Source organism: Ictidomys tridecemlineatus, chromosome 2 (assembly GCF_052094955.1).
Source record: "Ictidomys tridecemlineatus isolate mIctTri1 chromosome 2, mIctTri1.hap1, whole genome shotgun sequence".
NCBI lineage: Eukaryota > Metazoa > Chordata > Mammalia > Rodentia > Sciuridae > Ictidomys > Ictidomys tridecemlineatus.
The window spans coordinates 68,289,517-68,315,966 of record NC_135478.1 but is presented as its reverse complement, the minus strand read 5'-3'; the positions used below and the strand labels follow the sequence as shown (position 1 = coordinate 68,315,966).

Genomic DNA, 26,450 nt, shown 5'->3' with positions numbered 1-26,450 from the left:
TCTATTTTCAAGACCAATTTTTATTTATAGAGAAAATCAATATGTCTTTTCTTCTGAGAATCATCTTCTTTGAAGAACAGAGCAGAGATTTTCAGGGAGATTTAGACTCTACTTTCCAGGCTCATCTCTTGACACAACCTTTAGAACAATGGGTTTTTCTGGTTGAAGAAATGATTTCTTGCTTAATTTCAGAGGAATCTGCAAACATTAAGCAAGTATATTTAGATGTAGTAAATGAAACTCGAACAACAGAAAGAATCGGAAAAAGTACATTTCAGACAATAAAGCTATACAAACAAGTAAAAAAATACTTTAGCCTCTTGTGTCTGGGATTCCTTAGCTACCTGATCTTTAATCTCTTGTTTTTTATAAAGCCACAGATATAGAGCTCTAAAACTGAAGAAGCCTAACATTGCACAAGTGTCTCAAAAGAGAGTCTTTGAGTGAGCAGATACTTTTCTTTAAATAGGTTCCTCAACTAAATGTAACTACCCACAAGACCTTACTTTTTCATAAAGTGTCCTGACCTGTGTTTCCTTGCAAGGATGGAAGAAGAAGTTCTGCAGTAATCTGATGAGAGCAAGTTTCATGCTCATGAGAGCAAACCTCATGCCAATGCAGTTTCTGGGTCCATTTCCAAAGGGCATGTATATGTAAGGATTGATGTTCTCCTTGTTCTTCTTACTGAACCTAATTTCACAATAGTAGATGAAACCAAGTTATTGAGACATAAATCTATGAAACCTACATAATTGGGGTTGTCTCCTAAACATTCATAAGAAGCAAAACACAGGATTCTTTTGTGGAATGGTCACTGAAATCCTTCTGTGACTTTGCTTATAAGAATTGAAACCTACAGAACTTTTTCATTCTCCTTACACTAGAGGAGCTCTCTGTCTTGTTAAGATGTGATGAATGCTATTTAAAAGAAAATATGTCTTTAAGTACTAAAATTAGATTCAGGATTGTGATCCATACACACTCTGAAAAAAATTAGAAAATGAGCATATAAATGAAGAAAAGTGTGTTCCTACCATAACTTCCACTCCTGCATTTCATATTTTTATTGATGAAGGAAGAGAAAATTCTCCCACCATGATTACCTCTTTTCTCTATACTCCTTTTTTTCTGGATCTTATTGTCTCCCTTCCTTCCTCTCTCCCTTCTTTTTCCCAATTCCTCTCTTCCTCTACCTCCTCCTCATTCATCTATTTTCTCCTTCTCCTTCTGTTTCTGCCTCTCTCCCCCTAGAATATTATCATTGTCTTCTGAGTCTGTCTCATATGTTTAGAAATAATATCTGGAATGTTGAACCCAGTTTGTATTCAAATTGAGCCATAGTTTTTTTATTACTTTAAGGATAAAGTGTTGATTTGGAGAAAGTGATAATGACATTGTGATTGTTTTTAAATGTATTCTTATATATTTGAGAACATTTTGGCAAATTTAGAGGTGATTGTGATTCAAAGTAACATGGAATCTCTTGGAGGGTGTGTGGTGTGTGGAGGGTCTGATGAGGTTGGTTGATAATTGTTTGAACAGATGATGAGCAGATGCGGAAGCATTGAAAGTGTTTTCCAAACTGCTGTCTGTAGATTATGCTTGTGTGTATGTCAAGAGTCCTCCATACCACACATCTTTGTAATTTTCCTCATCCTGGTCTAGTCCCTGATTCACCTTAAGCATGTAGTATCTTATCATGCCTCAGTGAATCAAAGAGATGTGTAATCTCTGATTTTGTATCTGTGAAGTTCAAAAGTTGGAAGTGCTGAAATTGGACGAAACTGGCATTGAGGAACTCATAACCAACAAGACAAGGTCACTCTAAACAAGAAATGTAACATTAGGGGCCAAGAGAAGTCTTGATCCCATGCCACTGGACCCCCCAGACACTACCCTGAAAACTTTCTTTATTTTGCTCCTCAGTACAACAACAGGAAAACAGTAACTCTTTCCAGAGTGCAAACTGTGAGGTTGGATCAAAATTTTCAGAAGACCAAGGTCAAGGATCAAAATTTTCAGAAGACCAAGGTCAAGACATATTTAAGGATGAATATCTCAGGTGTCTTGGGGGCAGGTTACTTGGCTTTGAAAAAGTCATCAAATGTGGAGAGTATGAGAAGCTGGCCCAGAACACTCCAGAGACAAAACTCTGAGGATCTGAGCTCTCTTTATCTTCAGTGAGGCTGCTTAAACTATCTGGGTGGGGGGTGGTTCTCAGGCCTTAACTTGTATTTAACAATTGTGCTGGAGGAACCAGAAAGCAATGTTTAATCAAGTGGAAGATAGAAGGGCTTCCTAAAGCTGGTAGAAAATTCAAGGAGCTATAGTGAACAGGACAAAAATCCTAAAACAATTAAAAAAGATAAGCACCTAAAATAAGAGACTGGTCAAGTGGCAGAAAGGTTTATAGATTACTGTTAAATAAAATAAAAAACAGTTTAACATCAAATGAAATGTGATAGCATTTCAGTCCTTTAAAACTACACATTTATATAAAAATATCCATACTGAATTAATCACATTAATAATAGATAGGGCTTATCTTGATGTTCTAGGGCCTTAAATGGCTATAGTCATTTATTTTTTCTAATGTTTGTTTTCTAAAACAATTACCACTTTGTAAAAGACTTCTTAAAATGTTCTTAAAACAAGAAAATTTTAAAATCACATGTATGCCATCTGCACTAAAAGTCCTCAGAACATGTGTGAAACAGCCTCTTAAGGGTGGATTTTTTTTCAGGAGCCCTGTACCTTTCAGGGTAGAACTTTTCAGGTTCTGGCCAGTACATGGGGTTTTGATGAAGACTATATATTGGTATAGCCACGTTAGTTCCTTTGGGAATGTGCACCCCATTGAGTTCAACATCTTTTTTACAGACTCTCAAAGTTCTCTCAATAATTGGATATAATCTGAGAGTTTCATTCACCACCATGTCCAGATACTTCATCTCAAATAGTACATCGTATGTAACAGGTGCCTGGAAGAAAGAAATTTTTGTAAATTAAGATTTGGAAATGACTTAAAACTCTGTTGACACAGTACACTGATGTTTTCAGAGCTCCTCAAATAACTCATATTGGTAAAATACCATAGCATTTACAAAGCATTTAATAACCATCATGATTTTAGAACTGCCCAATGGCAAACTGAGATGCCCAGAGATTTTAACTTTCTTCTCCCCTCCAGGTGCCATTCACTCACCTTATTGGGAAAAGTCTCATCAATCTCCTGCTGAAGCTTCTTCTGGACATCAGGGTGGGTGGCCAGTAGATACATAATAAATGAAAGAGTGGTGCTAGTGGTATCATAGCCAGCCAAGATAAAGATAATAGATTGGGCTGCAATCTCCAGATCAGATAGACCTAAAAGGAGAGAAAAGACAATTTGGTCTAAGCAGGTTCATGCACACTTTACAGTTTACATGAAGATAAATCAGAATGATGATCCAAAATCCAATGAGGAAAAACTGGAAGAGCAATTCATAATATTTCTCATTCTGCCACCACCCCACCACGAACACAACTGGGTGATTTCAAGGGACAGTATGGATGTCAAACAAACAGTATTTTTCAACTGTGCCTTGCATATCATGAAAGTTGTTTAGCTATAAATAGTGGGTAGCACTCTTCCCCTGGGAAAAAAATAAACTTACTCTAACTAGAATGTAGGTTGAAGAACCTTGAAAGCATTTCCAATACTGGTATCTTTGCAGGAAAAATAAAGGCCATGATTGACAGAAATATACTAAGCCACAGAGAAATTTTTCTACACAAACTGTGGTCCATGGACCAGCAGCATGGACAGCTTTAAGGAGCTTATTAGAAACACAGAGTTTCAAGCTTTGCTCTAGAGCTACCAAATTTAAATCTGAAATTTCATGAGATGTGGTCAACTCTGTTCACAAATTAGCCTAAGAATCATCAGGTAATAGAAGACCTAGGGCACCAGTCTTAAAATTGGATGATCTCAGGGTGTGCAGAATCTATACAGAGAAAAAAAATCTCTGAAGAGTAGTGATTAACCAGAGTCTAATGAGTGGTATTAAAATCACACAAGAAAGAATGTGTTGATACAGGGTATTAGGCAGAAGCCATAGGACGATGAGGTTAAGTGAGTGGAATTAACATTGCTTATCAATCTTGGGCTGAATGTCATCTTTCCTAGTACACATCCCCTCTATTTGCTGAACTTCATAATCATCAAATGGCCTTTGTGATAAAAGGTGTTGTTTCTCTTGACTTTTCTCCTGAAAAGTCACATTCAAGTATTCATCTCATTGATTAGAGAAATGATTATAATTTGTTGATACTCGAATACCTGAAAGAAACATGGTATACTTTCCAACCATGTAATTCATAACAAAAAAAAATGCAAAATAAGTGTGAGAAACATCTACATGGAATTCAAGCTTACAGAAGGTTTCTATGATGCTATTGTGGAAAAACTCAAATTGAGTTTTCCCCACTACTGGTATAAACCCAATGATTCTGAGATGAAATTGGATTGTAAACTTAAGTTACAACTGTTCAGTACAATCTGGTAGCCACTAACCATATGTGTCCATCTAAATTTAAATTTTAATGAATTAAATCTAAATAACAATAGAAAGTACACTTCTTCAGTAACATTACCTACATGCCAAAAGCTCCATATCCACGTGTCCAGTGCCAGAACCCTTATGTTAATGTGTCCAGAACTCTTATGTTAACCTATGAACTTAGGGGTAAGGTGACTTATCTGTGATGGTTCATTGATTATGGCAAATATATCATTTTGGTGAGGGATGTTTGTAATGGGGGAAACATATGAATTTAGAGAAAAAAAAATGGATAAGGGCAATCTCTACGCCTTCTTCTCAGTTTTGTTATGAAACTAAAACTGCTATAAAATATAGTCAATTTTAACAATCAAAATATAAGATGAGGAAAAGGGGAGGGTTGAGGAACAGAAGGAGAAGGGAGAAGTCGTTAAAAGACTTAAGCCCAAGAGAATTTGACCATCAAAATAAAAAATGATAGCAAGAGAATAAATTCAAAGTATATAACATCATACTGACATAAATAAAAATGGAACTCTCTTACAATCTAATACCAACTCATAAATGTACGGTAGGTGATAGAATGATAAAGACAGCAGTTTGTAAACATCATAATTCAAATGCTTTATATCAAAAATCATCAATGTATGATAAAACTAGTTGGTGAAAGTATGCTGAGGAATAGGATGTTTACGCAGTTTAAGAGGTTTCCCTTACAACATTCTTATGAATTACATGGGAAAAAGTTAATCTCAATATCAGATTAAGCTAGTGAACACATTTTCACCCAGTATTGCCATTGACCCTCACCACTACTGGGACAGTGAACCTCCTGATCGGATGTGCAAATGCAAATATCCAGGCAGAGTTTCTGATTCAGTGCATATGAATGAGACTGCGAATCAGCATTTGTTCTGATGTTGATGGTAATAAGAAAACAGACTACTTCATGACTGAAATGCTTTCTCCTAGTTTCCCTTCAATTTTTGAGCCTTGTTACACCTGTATGATTCTAGACAGTACTTGTGGGCACCATTTGCAATGTCCAAATGTGTATCTTCCTGCAGTTTGGTGGAAATCTATTTTCTCTAGAAAACATGTATATTTTCAGGATAACTTGCTTATTTGAATTTCCCTGCAATTCACCATGAAACATTCTTGGTTACCTTGGTAGGGCTCCTTGTCTTGGGAATTCTGGGAATCAATCATTAACTGGAGAAAATCAATGCGGTGCTGGAAGCAGAAATGGAAATGGAAATGACAAAATCAGTCATAAAGTAGGAAGTAAATCTGGAATGTAGCATTTCACCTCCCTTCTTAGAATATGGCTCTTTTAAGTCCAGAAGTCTGGCTAGGGTTGCACAAACCACAAGTGAACAAAACATGCATGTATAAATCATGGAAAACAGGATATTTTCCTGAGAGAAATCCAGCTATGGTGTCCAATATCTGTGGTCTTTGCTCTCCCTAATTCTGGGTTTGTTTTCTTTTCCTGTCACACCGGCTTGCCCAGAATGTGGTCCTGGACTTAAATTCTTTTAGTTTGCCTTCATTCTTATTCAATGGCCACACTGAATACACTTGGTAGTTTCAAAGATGATTAGTAGCATTTGTTTGTGTATCATCAAATTCTCCATCCATTAGGTACATGATTCAATCTTCAGTCACACTTGGGGATGGCTGTCCTGCCTCCCTGACCTGGAGACATTTTTGTGCTGATCTCCAGGCAAAGCAGAAAGCAAAGCTGGTTAGCATATCACGTTGATGGTCATGAAGAGCACAGCCTGATTGTGGACGGGAAAAGACTCAGATTCTACACACACATACTTCACCAGGTGCCCAATAGGACCTTCCTTTGAAGAATGTGCCAACTAAGATGTAAAGAGCTTGGAATTGTAATGATTGTTCACTAGTCTAAGATTTGGGGAATACTTTTTAACAGTAAAATCATTTTGAAATAGGATTTTTATTTTGACAGTTTACTGAATGAAAGGGAAATGATAAGGTTTTTATTTGAATGATATTTCTTTCAAGACATAACATCATGTCTATTATTGTATCAAACATTGTCAATCTTTCTCATTATCAATCATTTTAAATTTGATTTTTATTCTAACCAAAATGTAAAAATTCTCCAGTGCCAATCTTAAAGTATTCCATCAACTTTAAAAAATGCACAGAGAGGGACTGGGGAATGAAGCCCAGTGATTCAGTATTTGCCTAGCATATATGAGGCCTTGGATTCAATCCCCAGCACAATTTACAAAATTACATGTACATTTGTATATGCACAATTCAGATGTACATAGCAAATAAATGATCAGAAAGCGAACATTGTCATGTCACCACCACCAGGTTTTACCTTTTCTTTATTTTCTAGGCGTTTTTGTTTCATCCTCATTACAGCATTTTTAAAAAAATCCATAACACTATTTGAAAACCTGTAGACACTTAATGCTTGAAACACTGGTCTAAGGAATGGAAATATCACTAGAAAGAAAAAAATAAAGAGAAACCTTGATGAAAAGGCAACATCCCAGGAGCATTGATCATTTTCTAAAAAATACAGAAGAGAAAAATCATCAGTTTTCTCTCCAGAAGCCATTGCCTCTGTGGCCTGTACCTGGTGTCTGGTTCATGGCTGAGCAAGGGCACTTCATACATAAGGTTGCAGCCACCATAGCAGGGGATCAGTGGCCCCATCAATGCCACAGGACTGAGAAAAGGAAGAAGATTACATTTCCTTGCCCCTTACCCTTTTGTGTATTGGAATAGGGTTTCTGGGTAAACCAGTTCATAGTCTATGCTATGTTTAATTATGCATTCAAGGAAAAGTAGGCAGGATAGGTACAATTTGGCCTATGTTCCTCAGCTGTCAAGAAATGAAACCAGAAATAAATAACAGATGGAAAATCAGGAAACTCAGACAAAAATTGCAAATTAACAATAAAACTTCCAGATACAACTGACAAGCATGAAAGATGGTATCCAAAGGCAACTAAAAGTTGTTTCTAGGTGAATTAAGGTGAAGACATGTTATGTCACACTTAGGAGAAGTAGCAAAAGTAGCGCTCATAAACATATAGCTACAGATGTATAGTTTTTATAAAAGATAGTTCTCAAGTCAATAGTCTAAGTTAAATCATAAAATGGTGAAAAGGGAAAATTTAACAAAAGGCAAGCATAAGAAAAAAAATCATAAAAACCCAAGTTGAAACAAATGAAATAGAAAAGAATTATAATTGAGAAAAACAAAAGGTGTCTATAAATCACCTTACCCCTTTGAAAATATCATAAAAATCACCTAACCATTAGCCAGATTGACCAAGAAATACAAAGGGATAATAGTTTCATATGATGATATTTCCTCTCAATATGTACTAGAAGTGTGCATCTAGATCAGAAGGTATATTTACTTTTATTTATTTTGAGGTCCTTCACACTCTTTTTCAGAAGGTGTACATTTCTACCTACAATATGTAAGAGAACTTTTTCTCTACATCTAACCAGCATTTGTTATTTTTTCATTCATTCTTTCTTTTGTTGATAATGGTCATTCTAACCAGGGTGAGATGATGTCTTATTGTAATTTTGATTTGCATTTCCTTGACACCAAGTGATATTGAATAGTTTTTTCATGTATTTTTAAGTCATTTGTATTTTTTTTTTTGAGAAATAACTATTTGGAGCATTTTTCTATTTTTAAACTGCATTACTTGGGGGTTTAGTCATTAAGTTTTTAAAATTTGTTATATTATAAAAATATATATCATTTATAAATGTAATACTCTATAGATATATAAAACATATTTTATATTAATCTATTTTTAATCTAAATGATTGGAATATCTGTAAATCCAGATTTATTTCTATATTATTTTGAATACCTGAGATATGCATTAAATCTAGGTATTTATGTATTTATAATATATATTATAATAAAAAAACACATACATACATATATACCCACACATACATATATGCCCAATGGAACATTTATCCATAAAGAAGAATAAAATCCTGTATTTTGTAGCTAAAGGTGGATGGAATTAGAGGACGTTCAGCTTACAAACTAAACTAGACACATCAGTACAAGTACAACATGTTCTTTTTCATATGTGGAATGTAAATATTTGACCTGAATGTATAATAGTGATTATTAAAGGTTGGAAAGAACTATGGCAGAATGTGGATAAAGAAAGGCTCCATTTCATTTGTGTATGCTGTGTATATGTATTGAGACATCACATGGAACCCCATTTATTTGCATAACTCATACATGTTAATGAAAAAATAAAATAAATATTAAAAAAGAAAAGAATAGCAAGAGAAATGAAAGGAGAATTTATTACGAACATTGGAGAAAAATTATGAAAGAATTGTAACAATTTGATTGTTCACATATATTTGTGCAGAAAATCCTAAAAGACTCAAATTACAGAAATTGATTGAGAAGTAAATATACAGCCTGAATAAACTTGTAAAATGTAATATTATTGCATTAGTAATAGAAATTTATTTACAAATACATGCCCAGATCTGGATTGTTTTAATAGTAGATTCTACAAAATAAAGAACTAATACCAATTATTCACAAACACTTCCAAAATTAAAACAGCATTTCTGAATATAATCTAAAAGGCCAATATTACCCTAATACTCACACCAAGCAAAGACAACACAGGATATAGTTGTGTAATACACCAAATCCATGAAATAAAAAATCAACACAGAGGATTGTTTCAATTGATGCAGAAAAAACATTTGATAAAAATCAAAACCAACCTTACCCCCAGAAAAATAATCCTCAAAATCATTCTTTTGTAATGAACCCTCAGCAAATTAGGACTAGAATGAAATTTTGTAAACCTGATAAAGGATATCTATGAAAACTTGTAGCTTAACAATTTAATAGTTTCACCCTAAATCAAGAACATGACAAGCATTTCTCTTTCACCACTTCTCTTGGAGAACTGTAAGTAATAACAAGTTCACCAGCATTTCACGATACAAGATCAGTACACAAAAATAAACTGCATTTCTCAACACTGTGATAAGCAATCCAAAAGAAAAACTAAAAAATTAAAAATAATTCTATATCCAATGACATTAAAAAGAATAAAATACATAGGAATCAATTTAACAAAGGTGCAAGACAAGCACAATAATAACTACAAAATATTGTTGAAATAAAAGAAAGAGGATCTACATGACTAGGAAAAACATCTCAGGTTTGTGGATGAGAAAACTTAATATTGTCCAAATGGCAATAGTATTGAAATTGATTTGCAGATCCTAATAAACTTTGTAACAGAATCTTAGCTGGCTTCTTTGAGGAATTGGCAAGTTGATTTAAAATTCACATAGAATTCAAAGGGACACAGAATAGCTAAAATGATGTTGAAAAATGAGATTAAAGTTGTAGGACTCACATTTCTTGATTTCAAAACCTACTCCAAAGCAAAAATAAAATGTGGTCCTAGAAGACGGGTAAACATATAGATGAAAGGAACAGGATTTAGAGTCCAGAAATTAACCCACATGTCTATGGCCCATGGAATTTTGAGAAAGGTGCCCTGGCCATTGAATGTGGCAGACACTCTTCAAAAAATGGTGCTGGAACAACTACATAGCCACATTCAAAAGAATAACATGTTGTCCTCACCTGGCCCTGAATGTAAAACTTAAATTAAAATGGTTGGGCAACCTTAATATCAGAGTTAAACTACAATTTTTAGTAGTAAACAATAAAAAGTATGTAAGTCCATATGGTTTCAATCAATTATTATATTTGATACTTGAAGCACAAAAAATAAAAGCAAATAACATAAATCATATATCATTTAAATGTTAAGTTTCCAAGACCTGTTGAGTTTCTAACATTTATATAAATGGCATCAAATTGCATGCATCTACTGTCAATTGCTTTTCTTTTGTGAACACTACAGCTTTGAGATTAATACATTTGAAGATTTTGAAATCCAGCTCATTCATTTTAATGGTTGGAATATGAAATACCTCCCATGATAGGAATAAACTTCAAAAAACTAAAAACTTTGTGCTTCAATGGACACTATCAAGAAAGTAAAAAGATATCTATAGAATAGGAAAAACTTGTTACAAATCATAATCTGATAAGAAACTGTGTAAGCAATACATGAAGAAGTATTTTTTCAATTAAATTATTTAGAATTATTTTTCCTTTTATTTTTAATTTGTGCCAATTAGTTATACATGACAGTAGAATGCATTTTGACACATTCTACACAAATGGAGCACAAGATTTCCTTTCTCTGCTTGTACATGGTACAGACTCACACCAGTAAAATTCTTAAGCCTCAAAACAAAAAGACAAATACTTCAGGTAATTGTGGGCAAAAGATATGGGTAGACATTCTTCAAAATAATGAATCTGAATTATCTTTTCTATGTACATAGATGAACACCTCATAGTGAATCTCCACATCATGTACCTCCACAAGCCTGGCATCCTAATTAGAATAAGGTATACTTTAAGTTTTTATAAATATATCATGCATATCTAAAAAGAACAAATAAAAAAGTGATTAACATTGCTTGTTATCAGTAACCAAAAGGAAAATGCAAATCAAAACCACATAAGTTGCCATCTCACATCCACTACAATGTCTAAAATAAGAGATAGAAATAGGAAGAGTTAGAAAATAAGTGAAGTAATTGGAACCCTCATACACTTTTGGTAAGAATATTAAATGGTACAGCTATCATGGAAAACACTGACAGAAGTACTTTGTAAGGCAGCAATTTCACTCCTGAGTATACACTCAGATGAAATTGAAAAGTAGAGTTCACAAACAAGTTTCACACTAATGTTCATAATGGCACCATTCATAATAGCCAAAAAGTCGAAATAACATAAATGTCTACCAACTGATGAAAGGATAACTAATTTGTAGTATATCTATACAATGAAATATTATTTGGCCATAAACATGAAGTACTGATATATATTTCACTTGGAAACAAAATGCTAAATGATATCACTTTGCATCACAAAAGACCACATATTTCATGTCACCATTTTTATAATGTCTACATCATATGCGAAGCTAAAGAAATAGAAAATATAGTAGTGTTTGTTTAGGGTAAATAATTTTGAAAGCTGACAGTTAAAAGATAATGAGTTTTCTGAGTTTTGACAATGGTGAGGGCTGCACATATCATTTATCATGCTAAAAATTATTGAACTTTACATTTTAAGGAATCATATAGTATGTAAATAATATCTTAATGAAGTTTTTGTTTTAAAAGAAAAAAAGCAACGGTGATATACATACTAATTATAAGAAAAACTGGATGGAAGACATCTAAACGAAGGGCCTTCTTGGCTTTTTTCACAAATGGATCTTGTGGATTGTTGAGGGAATTGACATTAACTCCAAAACATGTGCTAACGATCACGTCCATGTTGTAGCTCGCCAAAATTCTGAGTAGAGAAAGAAATGTAAAATTTTAATCTGCACTGCTTTACTCTCCTACTACACATGCTGGAAGAAGTGATATGAGCACATTCACACACTGTCAGAAATATCTGTTGATCAAATTACTAGTCCATGCTCCTATCAAATGCCATGAGGCAGCTGCCCCTGTGCCAGGGGAGTTAGGGACACTAATGTAGTGAGCTCAAGGAGTTCAGAGGCAGAGAGACAGACACCCATAATCAGATAAATTACCTCAGTGAGTGGAGCGCAGATGATAAAAGATGATTAAGTATGGAGCTTCAGCAAGACCAAGGTGTTATAATTGACTCCTGGTAGGGGATCCAAGATAGGTGACCTTGACCTAGGTCCTGCCTCAGCACAGTCTGTGCCCAGAGCTGATTCCTCTCTAGCACATCACATAAAAGCAACACCCTGTTCTGAGAGGCAGAAACATTGTCCCCCCTTCTCTGCACCCACTACTACAGCTCCTGAGAGGTCCTGCACTCCAGGACCCAAAGTGGCCCCGAGGGCAGAATCTTGAAAAAGGAAATGAGAAAGAATATCCTCAGTTAAACCATTGAAATTTTTCTCGAAATGTACTGGGATGAGCTCACAACTTGGGGAACATATTCTCTCAGATTTCCCAAGACAGTATCAGTGGTTGTTCATGGGTCAAAATAACCCATTTTATACAACAAATGCTATGGTAGTTGTAATCCATATCCTTTCAGGACCTTACCTCTGTTGAGACTGGAGGAAGAAGTGGTGAGAATATTTCATATTTTGTACTTTGCTGATATTCTCAGTGCAACCATAAAGAGATTTTTTGTTCCATATCTTTGCATTGTATCTTTTTTTTTAAAATTTTTTAAATAACTTTTTTAGTTGTAGAGGATAGCATGCCTTTATTGTATCAGTTTATTTTTATGTGGTGCTGAGGATCAAACTCAGTGCCTTACACACGCTAGGCAAGTGTTCTGCCACTGAGCTACAACCCTAGCCCTGTGTTATATATTATATCCCTGCTTAATAGGTACCAGAGACTTCCCCCAATCCAACATTCCCTAGACTCTACCCTCAACTTCTTAGTGATCATGTTCTTCATTGTAAAACATGTATTTTGACTTACATAATATCCACATTGACGATAAAGCAAATAAACTAATTCTGTTTTTGTACACAGATGTCCCAGCACCCTGCCTCATCCTAGGAGCCTCTCCTCCTTGGGTGTCCCATTGTGGTTGTGACACCACACACTTACTTTTGTCTGGTCAAGGGAGTAGCTCAACAGTGGTAATTTCAGTTCCCTGGCAGGCTGCTGGAAGGTCTTAAAAGAGCTCAGAACCGCAGAGCTGCCTGCTACTTACTCTTTCACAGTGACAGGCTCCCCTTTCTTCACTTCCTGGCTCAGGTACTTCACCAATGCATCTCCATATTTGTTAATGATGGGGAGCATCTAAGCACAAAACACAACTCCACCCACAGTTAGAGGAGAATCGAGTCCCCGAGGCTCTGATTTTCCCAGGATTATAAAGTATGAGATATTAATAATGAATCAAACAATATCTCTTCTAGGACATAAAGACAAAAGATGATTTAAAATTTTTAATTAGTTCTTTTTATTTATACATAACAATGTTTCCTTTTGAAATAATTATAAAAGCATGGAAAAATAATTTGACCTAACTCAGTCCCAATAATTCCTCTTTCTGTCCTCTCTTCCTTGCCTCGGTTCCCTTCCTTCTATTCTATTAATCTTTCTGATATTTACTTTTAGTTTTTTTTTAATTAGGAATTTCAAACTTAGTGGAATATTCTTTGGAAAACTATGATGTTCTCACGTATGTCCCATCCCCAAATCCTTATTTAAGTTTCTAACTAAAGTCCTCTTAGTTTATTACCTCCTTGAGTTTCCCACTGGAGAACACTGGCGACAGCAAGACTCGAAGTCTCTTCCACTCTTCATCCCTTGCTGCAAAGAGCGCTTTTTGCAAAAATCCCAACGGCAAAACTACCTGAAGTTCACAAAGAAAAAGACATTTTGTATGAGGTATGTTTTGGAAGTCTCCACATTGTAGAGAACTTGTTAAACAGGCATCAGTTTTTTTAATCAGTTTTTTACTGAGTGTCTACTAGGGGGCAGGCACTGTGCTAGATGCTCCATAAACTTTTATCCCAAATTCCTCTTCTCTTGTGAGGGTAGAGGGGGTACCCAGCCACCAGATTCATGTTCAGTATTTATATTACAGCTGCTGTGTAAATACAAAGGCCCCTCATGGTAGGTAAACTGTTCTCCCAGGGGACAGAGAGCATTATGACCTAGGGTATCCTATACAGGCAGCACAGGAAAAAACTGATTGATGACAGTCATTGAGATAACCTTGGAAAACTAGGTTGCCCAGACCAGTTATACTTTTCCATATATGTACAGCATGAATATCTTGCAAGGGATGCCAGGATATAGCCACTTAAATATAGTAGCTAATAATTTAAAAGATTAGGAACTTCTTCTCAATTCTTCAAAAATAATGCAATTATATGGAAGCACTTTTTTTTGAATCATCCCCCACTACACACACATGGAGGGACAGAAAGAAAAGGAAAGATAACTATGTTTCCCAGCTTTAGACTGGCCTGTCAATCCAACCTGCTCGAAACTGTCATTCAGCTTCCAATACTGTGTTTTGTTTATAAAGGTATACATCCAGTGCTCATTCATGATGAAAGCTCAAAACACTAGGAAGAAAAAAAAAACTTCTTCAATCTGAAAGAGACTCTATATACTAAAAAACCCAACACCAACAACAAAGACCTTCAGCTAACATAACATTTACTGGTGAAATGGTGAATATACTCTCCTAAGATCAGTAACAATTTAAAGTTTTCTACTTTTATCATTCTTATCCAATATTACCATACTGTAAATCCTTACTGGAGCAATGGGCAATGTTTTTAAAAAGGCATGTAAATTGGAAATGAAAGAACCTGAAGTGACCATGTCTTCAGGGGACAAAATTATCAATGTGGAAAATCTCAAAGAATATTTTAAAACTTCTAGAACTAATAAATAGGTTCACCAAGGTTGTAAGATACAGTATTAACATGCAAAAACAAGTTACATTTCTATATAAAAACAAGGGAAATGTGAAAAAGAAACATTAAAAACACAATACTATTCACTGTCACTCCAAAGAAAATGAAAAACATTAGGAACAGAAATAAATGCAAGTACAGGAATGCTATGCTGGAAACTATAAAATGTTGATCAAAGATATTAAAGAAAATCTCAAGAAATGGAGAAGCATAACATGAATTAAAAGATTCAACCCAGAAAAGATACAGATTTTATCCAAATCAATCAATAGATTTGATTGAATTCTTATCAAAATCTCACCAAGTGGGTTTTTGCAGACAAGCTTATTCTGAATTTTTATGAAAAATTAAAGGACCAACATAAATAAAGTGGGAGAGCTGGAGATGTGGCTCAAGCGGTAGCGCACTCGCCTGGAATGCGTGCGGCCAAGGTTCAATCCTCAGCACCACATACAAACAAAGATGTTGTGTCTGCCGAAAACTAAAAAAAAATTAAATATTTAAAAAATCTCAATTTCTCTCTCTCAAAGAATAACTAACTAACTAACTAACTAAATAAATAAATAAATAAAGTGGGAGTGAAATAGACAAACTGAGTCAGTCTTAGCAGGTTAACAAACATAAAAGAAAATTAGGAGTTAAACAGTATGATAGTCTCTAATGCTAACTTAACAAACCAGGAGACAGGAGTTTTAGAAGTCAGCTCAGCATTCTGAGGTTATGAAGTCATCAGAAAAACAAATAATCCAGAGGCAAAGACCATTTAATTACAATAAAACCCACTGAGAGAGGCCACTAGTCTGCCCTGTTCTGATAATAATACTAGGGACTCCCCCAGATGAGGTGTCACATGTTTTTGAACTAAGGGGCAAATGCATGCATAGAAAAGTTAAGATGGTAACTTTTTGGTTTATATATGTATATATTTGTAGATGAACACAATATCTTTATTTTATTTATTTATTTATTTTTATTTGGTGGAGGGGACTGAACCCAGCACTTTACTCTTGTTAGGCAAGCACTCTACCACTGAGCCACACAACCCTGGCCCCAAAATGATAATATATTTTTTCCTTTGCTTTATTAACATAGTCACCATCCCCCAAGGTAGGTACTTAAAATGTTAATGAGACTCATTGCAAGAAAAAACACAATGGAGAGAAGAACACAGGCACAACTAAAATAAAACAGAGTGAGAAATAGACATACCCTCTCAGCTCAAATGGATGCTTGACAATGGTGAAAACAGAATGATCAGAGGGAGGACAGTCTTTCTAAAGATGGTACTGAAACAACTGGAGAGCCACAGGCCAACAACAAGACAACAACAACAAATGAACCCTCACCGTGTTTTACCATGAGCATGACATAGATCATAGGTTTTTATGTAAATTGTAAAGTCTATAACTTTTAGGAGAGAAACAAGAACAACACAGAAGTTAGAGGCAAAGCTTTTCATGTATTAGCGTCCCCCATAAAAGACAATACTTGCTCTTATGGAGACCCTGTTAAGAGGAAAAGACAAGTGACCCATCAGGACTTGAAAAGACTAGCAAGAGGGAGCCTTGGGGATCACTATATCCCAAGAAAGCTGATGATTATATGGATTTATCCACAGCAGAAATTTTGCCCAAATGTACATAGGCACACATGTACACGGGCACATAAAACTGGTAAAATCTAAATAAGTTCTGTGGATTGTATCAGTGTCAATTTCTGGTTACTCTAGTAAGAGGAATAGACTACATTCAGAGATAAGTAATATGCTATTCAAAGCATTTCAATTGGGAAAAACATAAGAAAAGTTATATGAAACTTCCCTGAACAGTTTTGGAGCTAATTTCTGTGAAGGTGTGATTACTCCAAGACACAAATTTAATCAATAAATATTTGTATTTTTTAAAATGACCTAAACATACACTTCACAGAAAATAATATACACTCAATGAACAAGTATATGAAAAACTATTCATCAGCTCTAGCAATCATAGAAATGCAAATCAAAACCACTATCATGTCACTCCAGTCAGAATGGCAATTATTATGAAAATAAACAACAATAAATTTTGGTGAGCATGGGGAGAATACGGCATACTCATACATTGTTGGTGGGATTGCAAATTGATGCAGCCAATATGGAGATTCCTTGGAAATCTTGAAATGGAACCATTATTTGACCCATCTATCCCTCCCCTTGGTCTATAGCCAAAGGACTTAAAATCAGCATACTACAGGGACACAGCCACATCAGTGTTTTATAGCAGCACAACTCACAATAGCAAAACTATGGAACCAATCTAGATGCTCTTCAGTGGATGAATGGATAAAAAGGGAGTGGGGAATATATACCCAATGAAATTTTACTCCACATTAAAATAGAATGCAATCATGCCGTTTGTAGGTAAATGGAGGGCATTGGAGAATATAATACTAAGTGAAGTTAGCCAATCCCAGAAAAAAAAAATGCCGAATGTTTTCTCTGATATAAGAAAGCTGATTCATAGTGGGTTAGGGAGGGGTTGAATGCAAGGAATGGATGAACTCTAGATAGATGAGAGGGGTTGGAGGGAAAGGGAAGGGGCGGGGGTTAGCAAAAATGATGGAGTATGATACACATCATTATCCAAAGTACATGTGTGAAGACATGAATTGGTGTCAACATACTTTATATACAACCATAGATATGAAAAATTGTGTTATATATGTGTGATAAGAATTGTAATGCATTCTGCTGTCATTTATTTTTAAAAAATCAATTAAAAAAAGAAAAAAGAAATTTAAAAAAATGAATACTTACCGGCCGATTTGTAAAAACAGAATAACATTCTTTCACCAGCACTGTTTTGATCATCTCTGGATCCGTAATAACCAACACAGGCTGTTGACCATCATACAATCTGTGTTGGGAAAGAAGAGCTCATTAAACCTACTAAGCCATATTCTTCAGTTAGAGTAACACCCAGGAATCCAAACTGATATTCCATAATCCATATGCCTGACTGTAGAATGCACAGTGACACTAGATACAAGTTCAAGTTAGGTGATGACACACAACAAGATTCTGACCATATAAAATGAAGCAGGGAAGAGATATTTAAAGATGAAAAAAATTCTTTATAAGAAGAGCCTGGTTGGAGATGTCTAAATGGTGTGTACATATTTTCTACCTCATTCTCCAATAATTTTTGTATTTAAAAATATTTCACAATCAGTGCAGTTTTATTCAGCACTTCTCTAATTGCTAGATATGTGAAACGTTTTTCATATATTCATTAATCACTTGTATTTATTCTTTTGAGAAGGGTCTGCTCAGTTATTTTGCCCATTTATTGATTGGGTTATTTGATTTTTTGGTGTTTAGCTTATTGGGTTGTTTGTATAGTGTGAATATTAACACCATAAATGAAATGCAGGAGGCAAAGATTTTATCCACTTCTGAAGGTTCTCTTTTTATGCTTTAATTGTTTCTTCTGATTTGAAAGTATATTAAATTAGAGAAAAATAGACAAGTAAATTATTAAGTTCTTACAAGTGCTTAAGATACAAGAGATGGCTGGAGTTGTATCAGTGGGGACTCAGTTCTGTGTGCTCTTTCCAATCAACAACATGGCCTTTATGAGCCATGCCAGTTAGGTAGGATGATGTGGCCAGCTCTGCTGTTTTGAGGACTTGATGAGAGAAGATAAAGAGGGAGGAAGAGGCAAAGCCTTCTTCCACTTGCTTATAGAACACAAGAAGTACAATAATACCTCTGGAGCTGCTTTCATCAAGCATTATTAAGAAAATGGCTACTGAAATTAGCTGATTTCACCCTAGCAGATTATGAAGTACATAAGCCCATGGAAACACAATGGTTTAAAATGTACTGGCCATCCATTCTTCAAAGTCAGTAGAATGAGGTAGGCAGAGAAATCCCTGTGTATACTTCTAGTGAAAACTCCTAATTGTCAGGGAAAAACAAATGAAATCCCCAAGACTTCACACTTGCAGAGAAAGTTAAAATAAAAGAAAGCAGAGGTCAAATCATTTTCCAATCTGTTAACCTCTCTCTCAGCCTTTTTTTGAAAAGTACATAATAACCCCAAAATTTATATAAAGGTCACTTTTGTTCAATGTAGCAATCTTGAAAGGAGATTAAGCCATGCATGATGAACATTTTAGGAAGGTCTGACTTAATGCCTCCTATGTGGTATTAAAGGCTTCTAATGAAAAATTGGAAAAGAGGGTAGAGGCTGGGCACTGGAGAGAAGGTGAGGCCAAGAATTTTTGGGTCATCAGAGACTGAGAAAAGTCAAAAATATGACATTCTTGGCCATGAACCTTGACATCTGGTGAAATATGGGACTCTTGGCAGGAGGAGGAGCCTCTAAAAGCTTTATGTAATTAGTTCCCAGTAATAGCTCTGGGCTGGCATTGTTCTCTTGCCCTGGAGTGCCTCATCCAACAAGTCTACCCAAAAGAAGTTTCCAAAATACTCACCCCCACATTTTCCCATACTTTTCATGACATTGGACATCATACTGCCAAAAACCCTGGGTGGAGAAACAAGAGAATTTATATTGTTATTTTGAAAATATTGAACCCTGCTTCTAATTCAGGAACCAATAATTAGAATCCCTTGAAATCAGACTGGAATATGGTCCATCACTGGCAAAGAAGAGAAAATAAATGGGATATTAGTGTTGAGAGCCACAGTTTAGTAGGAATGATGCCTGGCATTTTGCTAGAGGGAATGGTTAAAAGATGACCCTGCTCTGTGATTAGGGTGGCTCTGGAATTAGGGTGGATCCCGCTGCCTCTGGCACTCGCTACTTTGGAGTTCCCGTTGAGTTCTCTTGGGGTTCAGAGAGAGTTGGCTGCGTGGAGCCCTGTGGAGGGAGTGTGTTCCTGGGAAGTGTGTGTAGAGTGCCGGTGAGAGTTCGGGAATAAATAGTTGCTGTTTGAACCTACAAGGCTTTGTGGAAGCTTGGTTAATTTGTGCCCAGCCAGACTGCGGCATATTAGAAAAGGGAATTTAGAGTCCATCTTGAATTTTCTTGAAGTATTGTACATATTGAATAAATTATTCTCTCTCTTTTTTTTTTTTAGACAAGGTATTGCCATGTTTCCTATAATGACCTTGAATTTGTGATTTTCCTGCCTCAGCCTCCAGAGTGGTTGGGACTACAGGTGTGTGCCACAGTTTCACTAGTTGTCCTTGAGTATGAATATGAAGCAAGTCTAGTTTTCTGTATTATTTTCTCATGTGCATGGACTGTTTTGAAATCCTGCCAACTTTGAATCATTCCCTCCACCTGGATGTGAAAAAATCAAAGCTGAGAGAAAGTGAGTGAGTTTCCCAGGGACATTCTCAAGGCCACTTCACTCATTTTTCCTCAGATCTTTTTTCATTTCTCTCATGAATCTCCCTAGAATACTGGGGAAATGAGGAAGTTCAAGCATCAGTCACCTCTCAGTTGACCATGTTGATGTGAGTAGTTTAGCTGGCTATTTCACTACTGTGACCCTGACAAGAATTATGTGGAAAACTAAGATTTACTGGGCTCACATTTTCAGAGGTCTCAGTTCATACATCACTTCCTCTGTTGCTGTGGTCTGTGGTGAGGCAGGATAACATGGCAGAAGAGTGTGAAGGAATAAAGCAGCTCAGGACGTGGCATCAGGAAGCAGACAGAAACTCTACTAACCAGGGACAAAATATATGCCCTGAAGCCAGGCCCCCAGTTACCCACCTCTTCCAGCAACCCACTACCTGCTTATAGTTGCTCCCAGTTAATTCTTTCTGAGGAAATAGTGCAGAGTAGATTAAGGCTTTCAAAATTTAATCACTTTATTTTTGAACTTTCTTACATTGCCTCACACAGGAGCTTCTGAGGGATACCACAATCATAACAGTGATTCTCATGCATGTTGTGGAGTGAGAAAGAATAAGTAAGGATTGTCAAAATGGAGTCACCTTCCACTTTTCCAGCTCAAAGTGGAAAAGATGGAGAGATTCCACTCCTACCCATGGGAGTCAACAAATTAAGTACTGAAGCAAGATTTAAAGTTAGGTAGTTAGTGTAGTTAGGTAAATTGGCTCTAATATCCAGTGAAATCTAAGATGGAGGCCATGCTGGGAATTACTCAGGGAAAAACAAGGACAACTCATGGAATGTTAATGAAGTCCCCAAAAAGGCCCTAGGCCGAAGTCCACCTGGAAGAAGTATTAATGAATAGCCCCCAACAGATTTAGAAATAGCCCATCCCTTAGAAGTTATAATCCCATCCCAAAAGGTGATAATTAGGCTTACCTGTGTCCCATCCCTCGGGCCTTCCAACCTACATTCCATCACCAAAACTATAAAAAGGGGAAACAACCGCACTTCCACAGATTCCACCTCTTGGGTTCCCTTCTTCCTCCGAGAGAAGTCTTTTCTGCTGTCCTTTAATAAACTTCTAATTTCTACTCTGACCTTGCCTCGGTGTGCTTCTTTGGTGTTATTCTTCAACATTGGGGAAGCAAGGACTCGTCACCGGTCAACAGCGGTAACAGTACTTGCTCTAAGTTTTTTCTTCTAACACTTAAAAAGAAATCTTCCTATTGCTATGTTTCAGGGATGATGTTTTTATGATGCACAGGGAGACCCCCAATTATGTGGATCTTACAGCCTGTCTAGTATACTGTTGATCTGGAAAGCATGAATAGGAAATAATGCCTTTTCAGCAGGAATAGCAGAATGGAATTCTCAGGGGGTCAGGGGGTCTATAATTCTCAGGGGGATCTATAATTCTGCTCAGAATTATAGAATTAGAGTATGATAAATAAGCCTCAGTGTCAGGAAGAGATAATCTGAGCAGAGTGTAGCCTATTTTTTCTGGCCTCTGGTTTTGACCTCATGAACTTCTGTCAGTAGTCAGGCCCTGAGTCAGATATCTAAATGGGTTAATGACAAAGGCTTGATGAAAATTCACATTTCTTGTGGAACATGTTACATTCCATTCAGTTAACTTAAATTTTAATTTTTTTAAATCATGTGATTACTGCTCATTTTATATGTGATACTGCCTTTGTTAAAAACCAATACACATCTTGTGTTTAATTATGTGAAATCCATAGACAAGGGCTACCTTATCCCATTCATACTTATTCGTTGCTAAGACTCACTGCTAGGGTGCTATCTTTGAATGATAAGAAGAAATGCAGAATGCTGTTGTTTCATCTGGTAAATCCTCCAAATATGTCACAGGAAGTAAAACTTGGGTGAAGCCATGGAAATAACCACAGGGTATTTGCACATTCAAAAATTAAGTATGTGCAAAATATTGACTTATGAATGCTTGGGGTACTTCAGAAACTGTAGTTTCAAAGACACTCATGACGATTTTTTATTTACAAAGGGACTCATGAGATCTTGCGAAGAATAGGAGTGTTTGAAGGTGTTTACCATGCTCGCTTTCACAGACTTTTTGCTCAAATACTAAGCACAATATAATCGTCCTGGAAATGTGCACCCAGCAAGTTAAACATCTTTTTTATGACGAATTCAAAGTCTGAACAACATCATGAAGATCAAATGCAGATGTATCAGAGATCCGAGCTGTTCCACTGAGGCTCTTGAAGAGTTGACATCAGAGCTCCAGGGAAAACCTGGCCATGCTCCAGGAAGAACCTGAACATGGTTTCTCAAAGGATAAAAACTACTAAATTTCTCCTGAAGATGGACATTTTTACTGATGACACTAAACTGGCATTTGTACTCAGGTGAAAAAATAGAGGGAGCTCAAGCACACTCACCTTGCGGTAGTACAGAAGAGTTCCAAATAAAGGCAGAGGTGTTGGCCCAGGTATTCCCAGCTTCCTAAATAGCCCATGAGAATAGGTTCCATATCTATAAAGTGAAATAGAAAGCCAGGTCATCCTCATTGTCATTCTATAGATAAGGGCCTGACCAGTCTTTGACTCAGAAACTGGACCAGGCAGTGAGATAGGTAACATGTAGGTGATACATAACAACAAAAACTCCAACTGACACATTCTGTTTTCCAACACCACTTAGAGATAACTTCCTGCCACAAGAGACACAATGATTAGGTAAAAGAACTTGAGTCTTCATGGCCCCAATAATTGGGTTTGTTCTTAATAAACATTCCCAGGCTTGAATGTGCCTGAGAAGTTCAGGCTGGCATTCTGCAAGGGCATCGCAGTTGCTATGTGTATTTGGTATGGTAACTTTTCCTTAATGTAGAGATTCCTAGCAAAAAAAGGGCCAATGCTTTGACATGACTTTCATTATGAGATTTTGGGTAACCAAATCCATTCAAGCACAGAGTGTCCATTGAGAACCTATGGTAACATTGTTTCTTGCAATTTGGAAATAAACCTTTCATACTTTTCCTTCTTTCTATGCCATGTCTCTGGTTCAGCATTCAGCCCTTCTTTAAATTTGACTTCACATGGATATTTGGAAGCAGTCATAGTATTCTTATTTCTGTTGAATGACAAATGTGACATTAAGAAAACTGGGACTTCCATTTGTGTCATACCAATGTGAGCCATGTTGAGTGTCACCCAAGTCCATTTTCAGACAATCTAAGTGACTTGAGCAAGAAGGAAGGCTGAGTTTCCTTAGACTCTTATGGTTCTGTGAGAAATAAATGACTGAGGAATCATCTTTAGGCCATTCCTCCTCTCATTGAGTGCGATCTTCCAACTGCTGATGCTCAGATGGCAGCACAGAGGCAGGCATGTTTTCATGTTACCAAGGCAATCAATAACAAAATAGTTTTGTTTATTGCCTCTATGCATCAACTTTCCTTGTATTAAAACCCACAAAGGCTGGTGCTTCCTTGGGCTGGCCAACCTGCAACACAGATGTGTCATGTTCACAGCCCCGTGCCTGAGGGTTCTGGATCCTAAAATCTTCACCCCATCAGAATTGATAATAGATGAAAGGAAAAATGGTGAACGAGAGATTCCTGGCAGCTACTTCAATCATGAAACAACCAGTTTTGCAAAGATTGTCCCGTAGTAGCACAGAAGAGAAAAGTCTGGCATGTTTAAATAGCTCAACATGCCCAGCAATTCCTTTTAGCTACATGGAAGGTGACCTTCCAAATTTCAGTTACAGTCATGGTGACAGAGAAGACAATATGCAATATAAAATAAGAACCCATAATGTGTTCCAGACAGTTAAATAAGAACTTGCTTCTTCTTTGTAGGAGAATGTTTAAGACAGTATAGTTTTCACATACTCTGTACAAATCCTGTCATTACATACAGTAAAATTAAACTACATTGATTCACTAGAAAAGTTCTACAGAGAGAGGATTATGTTGCCACAATACCCCTGACTTAGTACCTTTTCTTTCAGAGAATAAAAGCCAGGTCTATATTTTTATTTTTCATGCTATTTTTGATTCCTTATTTTTAAGAGTGAAATTGAGACAAATGTCAGATGTGACCTGTGTGGAGTCTCTCCTACCTACAATCAAAATAACCTCTTTCCCTCTGTTTCATGATGTCAGGATCCCATTAGTAAAAGCAATTTCCCTACTAAATGATATTCATTCATGCGTTTATGTTGGAGTGTAAAGGAAAAAAGTAAAGCCAAATTGGCTTTTTGATGTTGTTCAGGCTGCTAGAAGATTTCATATTGAGGGGAAATAAGTCTCTTTATGAGGCTAATATCTCAGAGAGAGGAAAAATAATACAAAAGGAAAGAATAAAACTTCTTAAAATTTCTGTCAGGTATTCTCTGCTCTAGACACTTATCATTTAGAAGGAAACAGTTCTGTGAATTTCAGGGTGAAATAATTGAGTTTTACAATGGAAGGAAGTGTCAGGAGAAAAAGAGGGAATTGTGCAGTCAACCTTCCAGGGAGTCTGTGGGGAAATTGATGTGTTGTATAGATGGTGCTGGGGGCAAGAGGGGGCAGGAGTCACCACATGCACAGGGGATAGTCCTCTTGCATGTCTTCTGCAATAGGCAGAAATCCAAGAAGATAAAGAGACCAAATCCAAGTAAACTGGGTATCCCCAGAATTCCCTAAGCTTCAAAGGGACTGAGGTTCCCACTGCATGTGATAATATTTATTAATTATCTGTATATGCTGAATTCTGGTTTATTCCTCTAGGTGCAAACACAGAGCCAATTAGATAACCCCCCAAAACAAATCTCAACACCAATTGCTCTATCCAAAGAAACTCACCATTTTTCTTCAGCAGTTCTGTCTTCTGAATTTTTTTTCTACTATGTGGGCTTTCTTTGCCAAAATGTGTCAAGTTGTAATTCAGTGAGGCCAATTTATGTGCTAGGAAAGGAGATGGGGCCAGGCATGCTCAATAGGAAATTTTTAAGGATTTATAGAAATTTCAATTCCATCATCTCTTATGATTTTTCAAATAGACAAAGAAAAGAGGAACATGATTAGGTCCCCACCTCCAGGGTTACAGAGGAGGGGAGGCTGGACAGCTACTTACAGATATAGGAGCACCAGACAGATAGCCAGGAGGACCCAGGTCTCTATGGAAGAATTGGGAATTAGGTCCATCACTACTTTTATTCAGCAGTTCTGTCTTCTGAATTGTTTTTTTCTGCTATGTGGGCTTTTTTTGCCAAAATGTGTCAAGCTGTAATTCAGTGAGGCCAATTTATGTGCTAGGAAAGGAGGTGGGGCCAGGCATGCAGCCAGTAGAAAGGCCACCTATGCATCTTCTGGAATTAGAGGGGTCAGGTGTCCTCTTTGCAGTTGGCAAAGAATCATGCACTCTCCTTCTTTGATCTTTTAAACAACTGACTTAAACCAACTTCCTTTGGTAATTTCATTAACTTTGAGGCCAGCACCTGTCCAATGGGTAACTAAAAGAAGAATAAATCTTGGTATTCTGCCTTCATTAGGTATCCTTTACTAACCTAATATTTGTGACTACACAGCTTTGCACAAAACATGTTAATCATTTAAGGAGTGTTTATCTAAAAATTAGCAAAATAAGAATGTTTAGTCCCAAATATACCTAATCTGATACCACCTTGGAGATTGAGGCAAGATTGAAGGAACATTTTATTGTCAGCTTTGGGGGTTTTGTTTTGTGTCATTTGTATATTTGGTGCTGAGGATGGAACCCAGGGCCTTGTACATGCAAGACAAGCACTCTACCAACTGAGCTTTAGCCCCAGTCCTGATCCTCAACTTTTACAGTAGCTTTTCTTCAGAGCCCCAGAGTGGTGCCTAGAATTTCTCATTCATTTTTCAATTCCTTCCAGAAATGGCAGAGCCTTGTAGACAGATCACTATGAGGAGAGTGTTCCCTGAACAAAAGAAATCATATCATGACATCTACATTTCCTTTCTAGTATCCAAGGTCTGGTAGATG

The 26,450-nt window shown here is 36.4% G+C and overlaps 1 protein-coding gene across 2 annotated transcripts; it reads right to left on the bottom strand.

Moving 5' to 3' along the window:
* LOC144375129 (cytochrome P450 3A9-like) lies at positions 1-25,720 on the bottom strand. 2 transcript variants are annotated; one of them, XM_078038691.1, is made up of 14 exons: positions 25,557-25,710; positions 25,286-25,387; positions 22,872-22,965; positions 19,574-19,626; positions 17,892-17,991; positions 13,903-14,016; positions 13,369-13,457; positions 11,858-12,006; positions 6,904-7,031; positions 5,708-5,774; positions 3,206-3,366; positions 2,755-2,981; positions 528-690; positions 1-198 (listed from the first exon to the last, which is right to left on the bottom strand). In XM_078038691.1, the coding sequence occupies exons 4-14, from the start codon at positions 19,579-19,581 to the stop codon at positions 109-111; spliced, it is 1,296 nt and encodes a 431-aa protein (XP_077894817.1). In that variant the 5' UTR covers positions 19,582-19,626; positions 22,872-22,965; positions 25,286-25,387; positions 25,557-25,710; the 3' UTR covers positions 1-108. The 2 variants fall into 2 exon arrangements, with proteins under 2 accessions (XP_077894817.1, XP_077894816.1); XM_078038690.1 differs by lacking the exon at positions 25,286-25,387 and having other exon boundaries at positions 25,557-25,720.
* Positions 25,721-26,450: the final 730 nt, after the last annotated feature.

Coding starts and splice junctions, on each gene's coding strand:
- LOC144375129 (XM_078038690.1), bottom strand. CDS start 25,627: ATGGACCTAATTCCCAATTCTTCCATAGAGACCTGGGTCCTCCTGGCT. Junction 22,966..25,556: donor TGTCTGGTGCTCCTATATCT/GTAAGTAGCTGT, acceptor TTCACTTTATAG/ATATGGAACCTATTCTCATG. Junction 5,775..6,903: donor GCCTAGAAAATAAAGAAAAG/GTAAAACCTGGT, acceptor TTCTGCTTCCAG/CACCGCATTGATTTTCTCCA.